This window comes from Heliangelus exortis, chromosome 2, assembly GCF_036169615.1.
Source record: "Heliangelus exortis chromosome 2, bHelExo1.hap1, whole genome shotgun sequence".
Taxonomy (NCBI): domain Eukaryota; kingdom Metazoa; phylum Chordata; class Aves; order Apodiformes; family Trochilidae; genus Heliangelus; species Heliangelus exortis.
In genome coordinates this window covers 55747848-55767062 of record NC_092423.1, presented here as the reverse complement: position 1 = coordinate 55767062, position 19215 = coordinate 55747848, and the positions used below count along the sequence as shown (strand labels likewise).

At 38.0% G+C, this 19215-nt stretch overlaps 1 protein-coding gene across 1 annotated transcript in view; it reads right to left on the bottom strand.

Moving 5' to 3' along the window:
• The window catches only part of CNTNAP2 (contactin associated protein 2), an 830415-nt gene that overhangs the window by 31633 nt on the left and 779567 nt on the right, over nt 1-19215 (bottom strand). Inside the window, exons 17-20 of the mRNA XM_071736230.1 lie at nt 17427-17645; nt 13821-14057; nt 7425-7670; nt 5948-6081 (exon numbers count right to left, since the gene is read on the bottom strand). Coding sequence (XP_071592331.1) covers nt 5948-6081; nt 7425-7670; nt 13821-14057; nt 17427-17645 — 836 coding nt within the window. The remainder of the gene's footprint in view (nt 1-5947; nt 6082-7424; nt 7671-13820; nt 14058-17426; nt 17646-19215) is intronic.

Sequence of the window (19215 nt, the reverse complement as noted above, 5' to 3'; positions counted from 1 at the left end):
TCTCCATGGTCTCATATGCCAAGACTTGAACTTCATGTAACTTTTTGCTAGGAGTAGAATTCTGATTATACACGATTCTTTTTTTGTTGTTGTTGTCATTTTATATATGTGACAAAATATGCTCAAGTAACTGGTAAAATAATCAGGCATAGCACCAGCTATTGTTTTCACAGTTATAGTAATTTGAGTTTTATAGTAATATGAGTTTTCTGAAATCAATCTGGAGCAATGTTTAATTATTTCTGCTTGTTGCTTGGAATCTGAAGGGTGGAGTTGATCACTAGTCTGATAAGATACTACTAAATCACAATTACTACCAATTTAATTTCTCAATGTATTTTGTTTATTCTAGAGCCTGTAGCCATGGTCAAGGTGTCCATTTTCAAAGTAAATATTGAGAACAAATGTCATCCCCGCCTAATGTACCTGAGAATGCTGTTTATGCAAAACATACCTGCAAGTGAAAAGTCAGTTTAAAAGATGATTCACAGTGAGCATTTACATGCACAAATACAGAATATCAAATCCTTCCAGTGGTGGTATGGTGGAAATCGCTTTTTTCTGTACTTAGTGTTCAGGATGTGGAAAGGCTGGTTGACAATGGATTAAAATGAGAGTCACTGTCTTAGCTATGTAAAGCTATAGGGTTTTCCCCTTCAATACTGGTTCTCTGCAAGACTGCTTTCTCCCTGTACAGTACAACACCAGCTTTGAGGTCTAAGTTTTGTTTTTAAGCTGCTCTGTAGCTGATCCCAGAATATTTAACATATCATTCCATCACCCAAAACTTAGATTTTTGGACTTCAGGTAATCAAACACACTATGTATGGTAAGAATCTCTTCTGATTTCATAGTGGAAAAATCCCTCAGTGAATCAAAGAACACTGCAAATTTAATCTTGTTCTGCCAGCTAGAATTATCCCAGCTTCATATTCCCTGACAAAAACACATAATTGCACACACATTTTTAAAAAAAACAACAAAAAATTGTGCTGTAACAATCATCCCAAAATAAGCGTATTTCCTCAAATCCGTCAAAGTGGTGTAGGTTGCACGTCTCTGGAGATGAGGGTGGTGCCACTATTTTGACAGAGGACTTACGGCAAAGAACTAGCACTCTTTCCCTTTCGTTTACATCCCTTTTTTACTTATTCTTTTGGGAAATGCCTAGACAGGCACAGCAGAGGCAAGCCCATATGCATACCTCCACACTGAGGTTATGCATATACCTCTGTGGCAAAGCTCAAAAAAGAGATGCTGCAGGCAGGACAGCAGTGAAACCATGCAGCTTTCATTTGCAGCCCAGAGGGAATTAAAGATACGATCAGGTGTGTCCCCTCTCCCCCACCTACTTTAGGACATTTTAGTTAGGAATGATCTTGGCCAGATCAAAAAATAAACAAATCCTTCCAGCGACCTCAAATCCCCTTGGGACTTCTATGTGGCAGAACATACGATCGTGGTGCAGAGGTAAAAGATCCTGCGATGAGTGGGAGCCAGAGAGGCAACAAGGAGATTCTAATGCTGTTACATTTCAGGGTCTAACAGATACAGTCAGTTCATTGTGTAGGGACAGTACTTTAAACTTATCTCCTGTATTGAAATAATAACTAACAGATCTACTCACATAAATTTTCCAGATCTCATTAAAGCCTAGGAAAGATTTCTAAATGAGTTCAGTTATGAATTGTTTTAAGGGTTTTAAGGGTTTAACAACTCTGATGGAAATTTTGGGTTGGCTTTGTTCCTAGTTGAAAAAAATCTCCACTTAAAATTGCTGATATTGATTTCCTGGCTTTGCCATCAATAAGGCAATTGTCTAGCAATAAAGCCAGCTACTGATCCATTGCTAGCATCTTTTGTCCCAACACTGGACACTTGATTTGCTTTCATCAGCCAGCTTTGAGCTATGCCCTTCTCTGATTTTGGCACATGAAATGAAATGGTTCACCACAAGAAAACGGTGATGGGATAGTCAGGTTTCTGTCTGCTTGCTTTTATTGCTTGCCTCTGTTCTAAACTAGCACTACCTAATAAAAGAAAACAGTATTTTAGATGCCCCTTAACCTAGGATTTCTTTTTTAGGTCAGCACGTTGAAGGACCGACCTGAATTTTTTTTCCGAAGTTGTACGTGACTGCCATCCAGTGGGTGCTCAAATGCAAGCAGCTGGAACAGAGCAGCCCACAGTGTTTGTATTAATGTGTAATAAGAATGGAACTAGTAGCATCAGATGATATTTCAAAAAAATTTATTACGTTATTTAATGCAAATTAATGATAAACATTTCATACACAGAGGTTGATGTCATGAATTTGCATTAAATTACAGATTTACAATGATATTTAAAATTACTTTTCTTTGAAAGTCAATTAATTCAATTTAAGCCACAGAGTGTGGCTTGGAGCATTACACAGAAGAACACAGATGGAAGTTTCTGAGCAGCTTGCAGATTCAGCTCTCAAGTCATGCCATGCCACACTATCTGAAGTTGCTGGGATTTAAGCAGAAATTCAATAAAAACACTATTTTAATTTACTGTTCACCTGGATACTAAAATTAATCTTGACAGGAGTCTTGGGGTTAAGAGACACATCACTGTAATGGAAAATACAATGCCTATAGGATCTTAGTAGTCTTGCAAAAACATAAAAAGATAAATATACATAAAAGGTATATTTACACTTCGGATATATCTATGCTTGTATCATTCTCAGTCCGGCCTGTGTATGTGTGTTATAAAACTAAGTTTTTCTTTATGCTGAAGACATTTAATAAAAAAAATTTCCAAATGCCATGGAGTAATAATGTTGTAAGCTTAATCTTACCCTTCTGAAGTCTATACAACTTTGCTATTGACTTCAATAATAGAAGAATAAAGAAGTGGATGCATTCTTATCTATACCAATGTAATATTTCTCTCCTGCATTTGTATTAAAAACCTTCTCAGTCCTGGACAAGATCTTTTTGTCTTGAGTGTTATAATACTCCATAAAAAAAGGGAAGGAAACTGCTCAAAAATGCCTACAAAAACTGTAGCAACTTACTGCATGGCTGTAGATTTTTTTAATCTCTGGTACTACAGTGTTATTACAGTAAGTTAAAAAGACAGGTATTCTAAGTTTAAATTTGCTTTAAGATCTCAAAAATACTGAGTGCTCTTGAAGTGAAGCTTTGATGAGAATAAATCCTTCTTGTGACGTTTTTATGCCATGTAAGGATGTGGAAGTGTGAGCAGTGAGAAATGGCAAGCAAGCTGTCTTTTTTAAAAGCAAGCAAACCAGCTGCTCATCAAGTTGTAGAAGGCTTTAGCAGAAAATAAAAGTCTACTCAAAAGTTCATAGCTCAGATCTGCAACAGAAAACTCATACTTTTTTATCCTCTGGATACTGAGAAAAAATTGATATATAATTTCTGTATCTTCAGACACCATGAAGAATTTTGTTTTCCAAACAAGACTAATTTCAAGTGAATGATGTGCTTAGTGTATCCATTTCTGTTCCTACCAGTTCTCTCATTTACAGAATGTAACCAGTTAAGTCATACAATCAGCTTCTTGATTATATGGAAAATATGTAATATTCGATAGAAAGCTTCTGTTTCAGGATACAGTAGTGGTAGGATCTCTGGATTTTCTTTTTACAGGTCCTTCATTTCCCTTTCATATGCATCAGAGAGATCATCTCAGTTAATAAGCCTCTAATGTATCTGCTTTCTGACCGTATTAACCAGCTGTTTTAAGCACACTGACTAGATTAAAAAAATTTTCCCTAAGCAGAGAAACATTCACCAAAATGTTTCTGGCTCTTCAAAGCTGTAGATAGAAAAAATAATTGTTGGGCCTCAAATACAAGTGTGTTGATGTTAAGTCTTGGTTATTTAACTATGTACCTATTTTTCTAACTGGGCAAGATATCTGTCCTGTTTTTGCTAGGACAGAACTCTAAAGTAATATTTCTGTTTAGAAAAACTGTAGATTTGAGAGAACAAGATCTGTAAGAACAAGAGATAAACGCTCTGGTATGTGGGTCTGTGGAGTGGCCCAGGTCAAGGATAGTTCTAACCATGCAAGTGCTGTGGGCTTGGAGGTCCAAAGCCCAAGGCAGCTGGACAACTGAAGTATTCCATTCCATAAATATCACCGTCATTATAAATTGGGCAGTTTGCAAGGGTGCTGGGGGCTTCTGACATGGCTGCCTTCCTGAAAGAGTCCTATCCATCTCATCGGTGGTCCTGAACCTGAGGCATCCTACTCCACTTTCTGTGGAGCCATCATTTTCTCCACAGTGTGGGCACACAGCCTGTGCTGTGAAAAGCACATGGCTATCAACTACTATCTGGAGATGAGCATAATTTGGTATCTTGGGGTGCCCTGTAGGAGTCGGACTTGATGATCCTGATGGGTCCCTTCCAACTTGGCATATTCTGTGATCCTAATAATAGCACTGGGGTTAATATTAGTCCATTATTATTATTAATCTATTAAATCTGTTTTCACGTCAATTCACATATTTCATTTCCTTTTCCCGATTCTGCCTCCAGGCTGGCGTTTGGTGATAGAGCAAATATCCAAATCATGACAGTATCTTGTCTGATTTCTTCAGAAAATAATCTGTTTAGTTTTACAACTGCCTATATCAGCCAGCTATGACTCCATAGGAAACACACCATACCTCCCCAAAAAAATAACTTAGCAGAAGAATGACACTGTAGAAATTCTTTAGCTTCCATGTAGTGGTAACAGAAATAAATCTAAATGCAACAGCATGCAAGAAAGATCCACATATCAATACAAACCCTGCGCAGCCTTCGCAAGCTGCGAAGCATGAAAAGTGTTTGATGTACCATCTATATATTATGTAGATTATCTGTCATTTTGCAAATCGTTTTATGACAATTCTACTTCAGTGCATCCAGTGTTAGTCTGAGTACTGACAGCCTTAGTTAAATGACATTGCAATGCCCTAAGAAGTGTTCTTTTTAATGCGTTGAAACAATATCTGTCAGGGATCTATTCTAATTTTTAGCTAGGTAATACTGTGACAGTTATTATCTTTAACCTTTTGGCTTGACTCTCAAGGAAACTTACCCTTTTTCAACAAATACTTGTTTTCATTTGCTTATAAACAATCAAATCCAGATTACTCTCTTCCATCCACCTAACTCTCCTGCCAACAAAACTGTTCTTATACTCTTCTGCAGTCTTGCAGATGTGACACCCAGGAAATAAAAACCAAGTTCTGTAATGACCACAGAAGGAAAGAAAGCTGCCTGAAACATTGACTGCTTCTTGTGGTGCTCCACTCTTTAAATAGTATATTTAAATAGTATTCTCAATGTTTTCTACACTGAGATATGGACAGATGAAGTTTCTGCCTGTGCCATACCAAAATGTAAATAAAGCAGAGGTATGTGTGTAATAATACTCTGTCTCAGATTCTTCTTGCACAAATACTTAAGCATCTGGTCACCTTTGCAGAACAACTCTTCTGAGATGACTGTACTGCAAGGTAAATTTCAATTTAAAGACATTTTGATTTGCAGGCTCAGGACTTCCAGCATGATATTTAGTTGTCTGTGCATCAGTCTCTACTGTCATTTAAGATGCTGTAGGGCATCCGTCCTGGCTTCCAGCTACAGTTACTGAATGGTGCAGGTTTATTCTAAGTACCATATCATCTATCACCCCAGATGTCTCTGATGCCATCTACACCTGTATTAGCCCAGCTGTCATCATACTAGAATGAGGATTTCAGAACAACATGACTTGGTGGAATAGAGGGAGAGACTAGTTTTTCTTAAGTCTTAGGAGTGATATCTGCAAGCAGCAACCCATCTAATGAACCTATTTCCTAATATTTCCACTGGTATCTTTGGATGGGGGAGACCATGAAGATACAAAATGCTGCAAGCTATAAGTAATGGAATAAAAACAATCTTCAAATTACCTGCAGCAGTATGTCCCGTCCACTCCGTGTAATGTTTACAGTATGGGGCTGTCCATTAGCCATGTTTCTGTAGTCCACGTCAATGTTACTTGGCTCTTTGGTGCCTCCCAGGCTGTACCGAATTTGCAGATTCCCTAGTGAAAGAAATGTGAAAAGCACCCTCATTTGCGCCTCTTAATTTTTACATACAACTGTTATCATATTGCACTTGTATTGCTCTCAGAGCTGGTCTCTACACTAGAAGCATCATTTGAGATGATAAAGCTACTGGGCTGAAACTGCTTCTACTTTGTAAACCAGAAGTGAGATCAGAATCTCAAAACCAAAGTTAATAAACACTAGAGATTGAAAATCAAACAAATATGAGCTATGTCTTGAACAGTATTGACAACTGGTAAAAAACTGAGCACTTCAAGTAGCACTTTACTATTGCAATTACTATCCTTGCTGCAGTAAAACTCTTTGAAGTTATACAAAGCAGGGAAAACCCTGCAAAGAACAAATCACTGATATGTATCAAATAAAGGCAAAATTACAACAATGTCACACTGACACAATATCTACACAAGGGACTTTCTTGGTCTCATACTTAATTATTGTTGAGTGTTGACTGCCTGGACTGTCATGGAAATTTATAAATGCGTAGTGAAATGCAAAACTCATGCTTTATTTTTAGAAAAGTATACTAAAAAGTGGTTAATTGATACGCATGACATACAGCCAGATAATTTTTTCTTTTCTAAACAAAAGCAAAGTGTCTGCTCTTCTTACCAAATTTTAGTATTTGATTAAAAGGAAAGATGTTTGAAAAAGAAAATGCATACTCTGTCCCAAAAATGCAGCCCTTGGCCTTTGTAAGTGTTGTTTCAATATCTGACATGGGATTTCTCTCATGTACCTTCTTTCTTCCCCATGGAGGGAACAAAAGGAGTGGCATGTGTAAGAGAATTGCAGTAATATCTTCCTAATTAGGATTTTCATGGGATACTTAAGCACTATTTGGAATCAAAGTATGTTCAGTTTATATGTGGTTTTAATACTGTAATAAATGGTCCACCTTCAACAATCAAAAAATTGTTTACAACTTTTTATACTATGGTATATCCATATTTTACAAAGTAGCCAGATGAACTGTAAATTGCACTTTACACTGGCTACTGGTGATATTGGCATCAGTTCATCAATTCGAGTTCCTACTTCCTCTGTCCGTAATGCTGGGTCATGGTATGGATCTGACTGTTAGACCAGGCAGTTTGCTGTTTTGTTTCCCTGTTTTATTTTGATAATGAAGCTACACTAAATGAAGAGTTTACATCAATTAAAAATCTACTAGGGTACAATAGAGGTTCCGGTCCCATGTACTTTCCTTTTTTCATGAGAAGGGTGGAGAGACTTTCTCATTAGTTCAGAGCTCCAGCCAGCCTGGTGATATTATCAATAGTGCCTTAAATGGAGAGAGCCCAGAGCAGCTGCTTACCAGATGGCTTGACAAGCACAGCCATGAAGTCCTGGGTATAGGAGCTAATGTACAATAAGACACAAGGGGACTTGGTTGTACTGAAGCTGAAGCTGAGTTCTTCTTTATTCAAGTTGAAGTCAGGTGCTGTTGTCTCAGGATCGGTAGAACTCAAAAGTGTTCGGCTAACTAAATCCTTCATGCTAGTGCCTGGGGAGTGGAAGTTGTAACGAAGCCACATTCCCTCTTCAAAAAATGCTCCAACATCTTGAACACGAGAAAAAAAAAAAAAAAAAAGAAAAAGAGAATGACAAATTAAATGTGCTGATACCTTTTGCATCAAACTGAGTTGATACGTAATAAACTGGGCATGTTTCTACTACTGCATTTAATTAATATTGCCAATTCTTAGGCCAAGACCTTCACTATTTTCCAATGAGAATCAAAAGGACAAACTCCATTTTATTAGTGAGTACCTCAATTCACTGAGTGAAGGAAAGATTTCCTTTGGGTTTCACAGAACATCTGTGTTGATATCACTTGTCAGTACTACAAACTGGAAGGAAGATGCATTAGATTTTTTTTCTTATTGAAGGCTTGCAGTAGACAATGCTCCAAAGAAGGAAATGCAATGAAGGCAGATTTAAGGGACATAGTAAGCAAACACTGTCAAGAAAATGGAAAAACAACAATTTTGACCAGCAAATATGAGTGGATTTGGGAGGACCTCACAAAAGATTGATGGCAGTTACAGCACCTGATAGATTTTAAATAGGATTGGACAAAATGTTAGAAAGCTACCAATTGCTAGTAGAGTCCTTCATGAGATCTGCATAACCAGGATGCCTTTACTGGAAATAAAATTAACTATGAAACTTAAATCAGTGGGGAAGAAGGCAAGAGATATCTAAACGGTAGCTTTCAGGAGATGCTATTAAGACAAAGTTTTCAAACTAATACGAGATGAAATTTCATATTTCAATATTTTTGACAGAAACTAAAAGTACTTTTGGCAGAATTAATATGTGCAGCTGAAAAAGCATTATCATAATGATGCAGTCCTGCCTATTAACATTAAAACCATAATTCAAGGTTGACATTACAGTGAAAGAAGACTTTGACAGCCTCCTAAGAGAATCACAGCATAGTTGCCTACCACTGGTAGTGTATAACCAATAAATCTATTGGGGATGTCTGCACTGGCTTCCTCTGGTGCTCATTAATTCAGTGACATTGTGGTCCTGGATAGGCTTTGATGTCTGGGACAACATCTTTGAAGGAACTTTGTAAATTACATGTGAACTTGATAAGCAGATATATTAAGCAGATATATTTATGAGCATTCCACAAGGGATTAAAGGATGATGAGTAATGATTATGAACATAGCATACGCACACAATATTTAAAGAGCAGTTATAAGCTATGCTTAAGGAGGTGACCAGTCTTTAAAAAAAGTCTTTTATCAGTCCTTCCTATATTATGAAAAGTTGCCACAGATTGGTACTAATCTACCCATCTTAACTTCTGAAAAATCAACTCACTATTTTAATTTTAAAAGACATCTAATTTTTATTGCCTTTTAGCATTAGGAGTACTCACATAATTCTAAGCAAAGGTTTTATCTCAAAACATCTGTAAAAAGATGAAAGCTTTTGAAAGCTGTATAGTGACATAGAGCAAGTCAGGAATGAGACTGGAGACTTTATTCAGAGTAACTGAGCAGAGAAAAAATAAGACTGGTAAAATTAGAATAGATTTTATTGGTACTTTTTCAAGAATTTTGCTGTATCTAGTTCTGGAAAAGTGTTATACTTTGCTGTTACCATATAAAAATTCTCAAAAATCAAGCAATCATAGTCATTATCACTGTGTGGACATATAAAACATGGAATCAAGTTGTGGTCTAAAGGAGCTATAAATAATCTAATCCTTCTGATAGATATATAACCGTCCCTTTATAGGAGGAACCCTAAACCACCCTGAAACAGATATGGGACAGGCAATTCAGTTTTAACCTGAAACAGATATGGGACAGGCAATTCAGTTTAACAACTATGTTTGACAGTAGACTCAAGTACTCCTGGATTAAAAGTGAAGAACTCTAGCCTGGAAATATTTCCTCAAGTTGTGACATGTTCTGAATTTAGCCACAGTGTTGACAATAACAATTAGAACTTAAAAATATAAAGCCATATACATACTGTACCTGAAAGCATTTGCAAGATGGATTAAAAATATCCTTGTGCTTTCTCGTTTATTTTTCTTTAACCTCTGCTTGTAGCACAGGCAAGATGCTTCTCGGCCAGACACTGTAGCAGTGATGCTGCTGTGGTGCTGCAAGAGCTGCTGGTCTGAGCCGGGTGCCATGTCCTGGCCTGTGGCAGCTTGGCCACATGGGACCTCGGCCCTTGTGTAGGCTCTGCACACACACAAAACACACCAATGCAAAATTCTGGTTGCCTCTAGCCTGTTTACTGCTTGTTATGACTTGTATTTTACAAGTGCTCTTTGGGATTCCCCACCACTATGCTTGCCTGGGGCCTCATGCACTGGGAATACTGGAGCCTTCAGCTAGACCTCAGCACTACTCTGGTTTGAACTCAAAAGTGTGCAATGTAGTATTTCCAGAGCTGTAAATGTTATGAATAGATGCTTTAAATATTCATTGTTACAAAGAAAGCTTTAAGTAAATGTTGCTCTCTGAAACAGGAAGGCTTTTTCTTTTAAAAGGGTTTCATGACACAGCAAAGGATGTTCTGTATCCATGTTGATCCATGCTGAGAATGTAATTTTCAGTAGTTTCAGTATTACAGGTGTGCAAGCTATTGTAACGAGCCTTGAAGTTTTCCTCACATGCACATAAGAGAAAGGACAAGAAGAAGGTTCACTTTGGTTGTGTGATTGTATTAGGCCCTCAATGGGAAGATACTGAACCCCCTCAAGTTTCAGCTCAGCAAAGAGGTTGATATAAATGATGATCTTTACTGAATGAAGCTGAAGTCATAGTAGCAGGGCTGCACAATGTAGCTCACAGGAGAAGACTATTTAAACTATTAGGAAATGCTAGAATGAGCTAATAGTTTTCTCTATACTGAATGTGGGTATAAGATGATGTGGAAATGTTGAGGGCTGATCAATGAAAAAAAGATATCTACTTGGAGGACACAAGCATATAATTTTCCTGAAGGTCTGACAAAAGATATATTAAAGCCCTTGATTCAGAAAACCATATAAACTGCCTGAATAAAGTGGTTAAAATGCAGCACAAAACCAGCTGCTGAAATGTGGGGGAGGTTTCCATTCACCACCCTCTGCTTTCTTTTGAAGTATTTCAAATGCTATCTGAAAATATGAGTCTTGGGAGATCAACCATAACGTGAAGGATTCCTCTGAAAATTGCCTTTTTGAGTCAGAAGCCTTGGGAAAATTAATGTGGTGGCAACGGATCAGTTTTCTTCAGAAAGGGATATCTATCTCTACACCAGTATATAGTGCCTTGCTTTGTAGAGGAACCCTGAAAAGGAATTGTGGATCATTGGAAATTATTTTATCAAGCAAGATGCATATCCTCAGCATGAAAAGTTTTACAAAACTGTACAGCTTCAATCTGAAAGGGGATGAAGCAAAATCTAATACAAAACTTCCACACAAAATGTACAAGGATTCAGAACTGACAAACTTACTTTGAAGGTTACAATTATCTGGTGACCTGCTCAGTCTTTCTCTTCCCGCTGAGCTACTCTTATTTTTGTAAACTTTCATTTCTTTCATCCCTGTCTGGGATCAGGAATAATGAAAAACTGGAGGAAAAAGCCAACTTGCAACAAACACACTCATTTGTCTTTCAAAAATACCACAATCTCATGACATTTCTGGTCCAGTGTTTTAGAACTAAGAATATATAAACAGCAACCTGATTCCAGTTTGCTGTTGGTTTAACATCAGTGAAATGTCAGTGTTGGTTCTTGTCTTCTCAGACAGTAATAGCGTTCCTGGTAGTCATAATCACATCCAGATCTTGTCTTCTTCCTCCATTACTTTTTCCTTACCTGGGAAAAGCATTACAAGCATGGCACAGGTGATGCTGAACAGCTTTAGCAAGATTATCTACCTGGAGGTGTGTATAAAGAACATACAAAACTCAGCAGGGTTTATGGAAATTGAATTAGCTCTGCACTGACAGCTGGGATAGGAGTGTTAATAGGGATTGTCAGGAGTCAAGTGCAAAATGTTACTCCTAATAGATAATGAGGAAACAGATCTGTATAACTACCAAAAATCCACCAACGCCCCAAAAACCCCATCAATTTTAACACAGGAGCATTTAAAGAGTTGCACCATAAGAGGTGGAATCTACCTTCTGCAATATAACAGCTATCACTGCCTCACAACTGCCATCTCACATTTTTCTTAGTAAATTCCAGACCTGGCTTGTGTCACTTTTACTTGTGGAAAGAGGAGAAAGTAATGCTGGTTACTTCTCTGAAATAACCATACATGTTTTTTTTGGAGGCTGGGCCAACAATGAATTTTGGCAGTACAGAAAAAAACCTAAAAGTTAAATAACTGAATATGGCATGGTAGAATTTTTTTTTTCCCCTGTGAGGAAACATTTTTTTTTTTCCCCATGTGTGAGTCAACACATGATCTTTTCCAACCCGAATCAGTTTCCTATAATAGAACCAGACAAGCAAACAGAAATACTAACTGTCCACTACCATTCTTCAACTCATGAGAAACTGTTTGCTAAACTATCTGGTATCACTGTATTCACATTCTCTGGGCCTACTGTGTGTACAGTCCTGAATGTGATGGATATATTTAATAATATGTGTTTGAAGCAGCACAGCATAGTGAAATTTGGTGAAATTCCTGCATGTAATCATAGTGGAAGCTATTGCCTAGAGGAGCGGCTGCTTCACTTCTGCTGCACTAGACATCGTAATCATTGGAATTTACAAGATAACCATGCTAGAGAATCATCAGATTAACTGCTGATGTGAAAGCAGTCCGTTAGCTTTTAGAAGAACAATACCAGCAATGGACAAAGGTCTGTTACAGTAAAGCAAAGACAGGTATGTATAAATGAAGTGTGCAGTGTGTGAAAATACAATCCATAAACCACCACCAGGTAAAAAGACTTGGTTTCCTCTAAGTGTGGGATGGGAGCATTATGGACATTTGCGAAGTAATTTTCAAAGTTTGACTTGGAAAAGAAAGAGAAGCTGGGAAGGAGCTAGAAACCAGAATGTCAAAGGACAGGAGCTTTCCCCTTCTGCCAAGACAGCTTCATGAAGGGAATCTGGTGACTGGTTACCCAGCCTGCCTTCAGGATTCCTGGTACCATGGGTAATGTTAAAGCAAAAGAACAATTCATGAGGCTAGAGCTTTCATTAACACAACAGCGACTGCTGAGAAGACCCTTTCCAATTTTTAGGTGAAACTGTAGGATTAGAGCCTTTTTGAGAAAAACAATTAGGGCTATATGTACCAAGTAAAACAGAGTGAAAGTGCTGAGACATTAGCACCTCAGACAAGTGTGATGAAACCTTTAGAGGTGTTGAGAAGACTATTTCATTAATGAGAATATCCTATGAAATGGAAGGGAAATGATTGCCTGCAAAACCTGCAAACTGCCCAAACAGTTGGAAAATACCATTCCCATTTCTACTTACTTTTTCACAATAATTTTTGTCAAAATAAGAAAAAAACATTTGGGAATAAATTAACATCTTTATTCTAGCTTTGTTTTCTTTGTAAGATCCCTCTTTCCCTCACTTCTTGTTTTTCTTTCTTACTCAGATCTTTGTGTCCATGGTAAATTTGTCTCCTATAATCACTGTTTTGAAAACTCAATATATACTTCAGGCATTTCCAAAGGACTGACATAGCTGTGGGTGATCTGTACCTTTCCTTACCAAGTTCAGTCTCTAACCCACTCTAAACTACTAAAAGACTTGATTTGGTTATGCATAGATAAAATTTTTAATAGAAATTCTGGCCTCCCAATTCAACCCTTATATCTCCAAATATGTTTTTGAATGCAACAAGGTAGTTTTTGTTTAAATCCATGTTTTTTCTAAAGAATTAACGAGGACATTATGCTAGTGAGAATTTATTGTTAGAAGACTTAAGACTACAGAATACAGTCTGCTGGACCTACTACAACTATAGGCATTCCTGTGGCATTTTTTGTTGTATTATTTGATTTAAACAAGTATCATATATTAGTACTAATAGAAAATGTAATTTTAAAGCATCACATTTAAATAGTGGGTGTATAACCTTCCTGTTTGTAAGAAGTATTAGACAGGATTTACTTATTTCATTAATAAAAGCAGAAACACTATTTCTGTTGTGCTTTTTCTCACACAGATAGTTCTTCCATACTCTGTCTCCTGCCCTAAAGCATTTACCTTTAATGCAGAATGGTCCATCATAGGCAGTTCTGGAGCAGTCACAGGAGTAGCCATTGTATTTCTCGACACATTTTCCCCCATTTGCACAGTACATCCCATAGCTTGTACAATGGCCAGAGCAGCCAGGCTTCACACCTGGGGTGACTTTCGCTCTGTCTTCCAGGTCCAGGGTTACTCCATTCATCCTCAATGAACGAATGCAACCTAGGAAGCCTCGCTGGCCTCCTGCAGCACCTGAGAGGGAATGGAAAACTGTGAGACAACATTGAACATGTTTTATTATTGTCACTTTATATGAAATATCCTGCCAAGCTTGTGACAACAGGTGTAAGTTACTTCTTTGTAAAGGCAAGGAATTGCCTCCCCTTAATGGAATTCAAATATGTGAAATCTAGATTTTTGATACTATATCATAAATAAGTATAAATAGTAGGTCTGTTTGTTTTACACTGATTAGACATCAGAGATTCTAGCCCTTCATTGTAAGACTCAGTTTTATGTCAGCTTCAAGATTTTTATAGATACCAGTGGAAGAAATGGGCTTGGCTTGATTGCTAAGGTATAGCCATATTCTCCATATGATGAGTGATGATAGATATTAATAATACTATACTATATTTTTCAGTGTTACATTTCTAAAACTATGATAGGGAGGGAAGGAAAAGATTTAAATCCTCACTCTCAGTTGCAATAGGCATTATAGATGTTAATTTCCAAAAGACATTTGACTATACTGTTCAGTTGCCTGAGTACAGGGTGAAGGACATAACAATGAAAAATTAATCTCAATAATCTGGGTTGATACGGCTTTTCTTAGCAGTCAATAAGATCTGTTTCCTTTTCTCTTCCCGGTAAGTGCTGAAAAATGTGATTTCATCTAGGAAAGCTTTGTCTGGGACTGGTTTATAGACCAAAAAAGCACCTAAAATTCAAGCAAATAAAAATTAGAGGCTTTCATCCTTTTTTCTCATCTTCTTATGTCTGATAAGTGCAGCACTCCAGGTGTTGAAAAGTTCCTGAGAAGATCTGAATGCTCAACACCAGAAAGCACAGAGGCTGATATGTGTGGGAAATGTGGTATGTGTGGCTGATATGAGTGGGAAAGAGGACTAAATACAAGCCAAGGAGAGAGGACTGCTTCAAATCAGCTGCTGGTAACTGGATAACTGGAATAAGATGAGGCAACACTCTGTCTCTGCTGTATGTGCACAGGACAGAGGGCATTCAGGTGTGATTGTATTCTAGGTAAAACCATACCATAACAAAACCATAACGGGATGAGGTTCAACACGGCCAGGTGCCGGGTCCTGCACTTTGGCCACAGCAACCCCATGCAGCGCTACAGGCTGGGGACAGAGTGGTTGGAGAGCAGCCAGGCAGAAAGGGACCTGGGAGTCTGGATTGACAGGAAGCTGAACATGAGCCAGCAGTGTGCCCAGGTGGCCAAGAAGGCCAATGGCATCCTGGCCTGTATCAGAAACAGCGTCGCCAGCAGGTCCAAGGAAGTGATTCTGCCCCTGTACTCAGCCCTGGTGAGGCCACACCTCGAGTACTGTGTCCAGTTCTGGGCCCCTCAGTTCAGGAAGGATATCGAGGTCCTGGAACAGGTCCAAAGGAGGGCAACCAGGCTGGTGAAGGGACTTGAGCACAGGCCCTATGAAGAGAGGCTGAGAGAGCTGGGGCTGTTCAGCCTGAAGAAGAGGAGGCTCAGGGGAGACCTCATCGCTCTCTACAACTACCTGAAAGGAGGTTGTAGCCAGGTGGGGGTTGGTCTCTTTTCCCAGATGACTTTCAACAAGACAAGAGGACACAGTCTTAAGTTGTGCCAGGGGAGATTTAGGCTAGATATCAGAAAGAATTTTTTTACGGAGAGGGTGATCAGGCAATGGAATGGACTGCCCGGTGAGGTGGTGGATTCTCCATCCCTAGAGACATTTAAAAAGAGACTGGATGTGGCACTCAGTGCCATGGTCTAGCAACCGCACCGGTGGGTCAAGGGTTGGACTTGATGATCTCTGAGGTCCCTTCCAACCCAGCTAATTCTATGATTCTATGATATATCCACTGCAGTGACAAAAAAAAAACTGTAAACTACTAACTGTCTCCTTTCACCTCTTGGGTACTGTTCTAGCCTCTAGGATATAAAGTCACCATCCCTCAGGCTCTCTTGCTGGCTGAGCTAATAGATATTTAGGTTACAGAATGTATAACAGGAGTCACCACAACAATCCTTGCTCAGTATTACCCTCCAGACCCCCATGACCAGTATGTTCATTTGGGAAATTCCAACTCATATTGGCTCTCTGATTCTGGGTAGAGATTTTTTTTGGGATGTGTGCTCCAATCACCTAATTATTAAAAAATTGATATGATTCAGAAAGAAAAGCCTGGTGCAGATTTGGACATTAAGTTTTTGGCAATAAAGGTACAAGGTATTTCACAGCATTGCTGGTGTTACACTTAATTAAAAATCTTTATTATTATTCCCCAAGAACTTTTGGGGTTAGGGTTAGTCTTTTTTCCAGTCAAGAACTCAGGCTGGAAAAAAATCCATCTCTTAACTGTTTTCAGAAAAAATCTTGGTATTTAAGAAGTTAAGGCTGTGTCCTTTAAACAAAGTGCACATCGGAGCTTATTTTGAAACTGCTTTAGTTGGGATCACAGCAGTAAAAGTCAGAATCTGAGAGTGTAAATACCGACAGCACATTTGGTGACACGTTATATACGGTTTGCAGAGACACTGCACTGTTAAGGCTTTAAACATAATTTTAATTAATTTCTGCTGTCAAATCCTGACTCACATACAGAAAAAAAAACAGAATGTGGGGTTTTTTTCTTTCTCCCTTCTCTCTGCTTCTGTTAACAGGTATTTGGATAAGTAGGAAAGTGCTTCTTTGCTCAGCATTTCATAAATTTCTGATTCCAGCTAATGGCACTTGGCATGCCTGCACTTCCAAGCCTGTAGCTCAGCACAAGAGAAATACTAGTGCTGCTGGAATAGCCAAAATGTAGTGGAGACCAGTAGCTCAAAAAAAGCAGCTGGATTTAATTGGTTCCAGGGAATGTATTTGTGGAACACTGTGTGGTACTTTCCTACACTGGATGGGCAAAAAGCAAATAGAACTCAAGACACAGGATACGAAAGTAAAAGAGTGGGCAAGGATCGAACCAAGAGTGGAAGTGATTCGAAGGCTAGACTGAGCACTGCAGGCAGATGCAATCCTGGCAAGAGGAAAGAGCTACGCATAATTTCCTACTTCCATGGTGAATAAGTGTTATAAGTGTTTCAAGCATCTAAAAGACACTCTTGGAAAAAAGAGTTTGACACTACTGCCTGTTAGATGCACTTTCAGCAAGGAGCTGCAGGTGGATAAAGAAAAGAATTCTTATTCCTATTTCTGTAATAATGGATATTCCTGTTTGTTTTTTTTTTGTTTGGTTGTTTTTTTTTGTTTTGTTTTGTTTTGTTTTTTGTTTTTTTTTTTGTCCTTCTCTGTGTTGTCATGCAAATGCTTCAGGAGCATTAGCTGTTGCTGGCAAGATGCAAAGCTAAGAGTGTTCATCATATGAGAGCAAAGTCTGGTTATCTGCTCTGCGTCTTACCAACATATAGCTGGCTGTACAATTCCAGTCGTGTGTGTCCTTCTGTTGGTGCTTTCTGGACCTCCAGGGGTAACTGGTCTACTTGTAGGCTGGCTTGTTTGACATTCCTCTCAGCACTGACCCGATGCCACTGGTCATCATTGAGCTGGCTGGGAGATCTAACAACAATTTCCACAGGCCCGTTTCCAACATCAAATGAAAAGGAAACCTCTGTAGCAGCTGAAACATCAAGTAAAAGAAAAACCATCTTATGCTGTTGAACAAATTCACTTCTATTTAAACACAAAGTAGTCATACTTAACTAGAAATAGGCACTATTCATTCTAACTTGAGTAGGGGCTACAGTAGTGCCAAGGAAGCCGTTGGGAAAACTTTCTATAGTATGTGATGCACATCAAATCAGCTTGGAATGTAAAATTTAATCAGAAAAAATTAGATACTCGAAGAGGATTTTTATTTCCATTAATAATTTCAACAATGTCAGAAAAACCTGTTCACCAGCTTTCAGAAGAAAACCTGAACAGTCCTTGAAACAATGACATGGTTACTTAAAAAGTACAGAGGAATTCTACTTTTTATGTTTTGTTTTGAGAGGCAATTGTTTTTACAATGACTTAATAATGCAGTGGTAATGACCCATGTGAAATTTTTATGTCTGAAAAAGAAATGGATCCTTAGCAAGCACCACAGTGCTCTATTCATATGGATAAATCAAAACATGTTTAGAAATTTAACAAATGTCCACTAGGTTCTATTAGACATACCTCCAGGTTACCCTCTGAAAACTACATAACTCACAGTAATTACTTAATAGGTAGTCCCAATAAATGATTTTGTAATGAAGAAACACAATTTTGACTTTGCTATTGACATTTAGGTTTTGTAATTTGGGGTGATAAATTCTATTACAGTGGCAAAACATCAGATGGAAGGACTACCAGAAAACAGGCTATTAATAGTAGCATTCACAAAGGATTTTAGACAGAAGACAACCAAGTGTTAATTTTTTTTTTTTTTTTTTTTTAACAGATTAAATACAAAAACAGCAGCACCCTTTTAATTCTTCTGAAAAACCTCAGGTGTCCAATTAGGGTCTCAGTGTTCCAGTACAGCCTGTGATTTCTTGGCACTCAGTGCCATGGTCTAGTAACCACAGTGGTAGTGGATCAAGGGTTGGACCTGATGATCTCAGAGGTCCCTTCCAACCCAGCTGATTCTATGATTCTTGTTTGGCTGTATCAATAAAACAGAGTTATAAAAATCTTACTCAGAAAGGTTATTAACTTGTGGTAGAAGCACCACTCCATGATCATTATCACTTACAATACTGATAAACAGAGGGAAATATTTTTGTACATGGCTTAGGAGATTTTCACAAGGTTTTGCCAGACTGAATTAAATGCATTTTCATGAAAACTTCAAGGATAGGAATAAACTTTTCACACAGAGTATTCTTTTAAACCAGGTTTCTTTTACATTTGACATATCTGTTTTTTTCTGCAGACTGGATATTTCTAAAAGAAAAAAAATTGAAAGTATACTTTATTGCATACTCTCTGTTCTCTGCTGAATAGAATAAATTCGTTTCTTGAATGAACTGCCATGCATTTACTCTCTTTGCATTTACTCTCTCTTGCACTTTGCAGGACAGAAAATCTGCATGAGCCAAAGCTTTTGCCATTGAAGAAATAAAGACGTTTAATTTTAATGTTATTATGTCTTATAGCTTCAGTGGTTCTGTCAATAAACTCAGGCAAATTAGGAAATAGAGTAAAATCTCTCCAATACT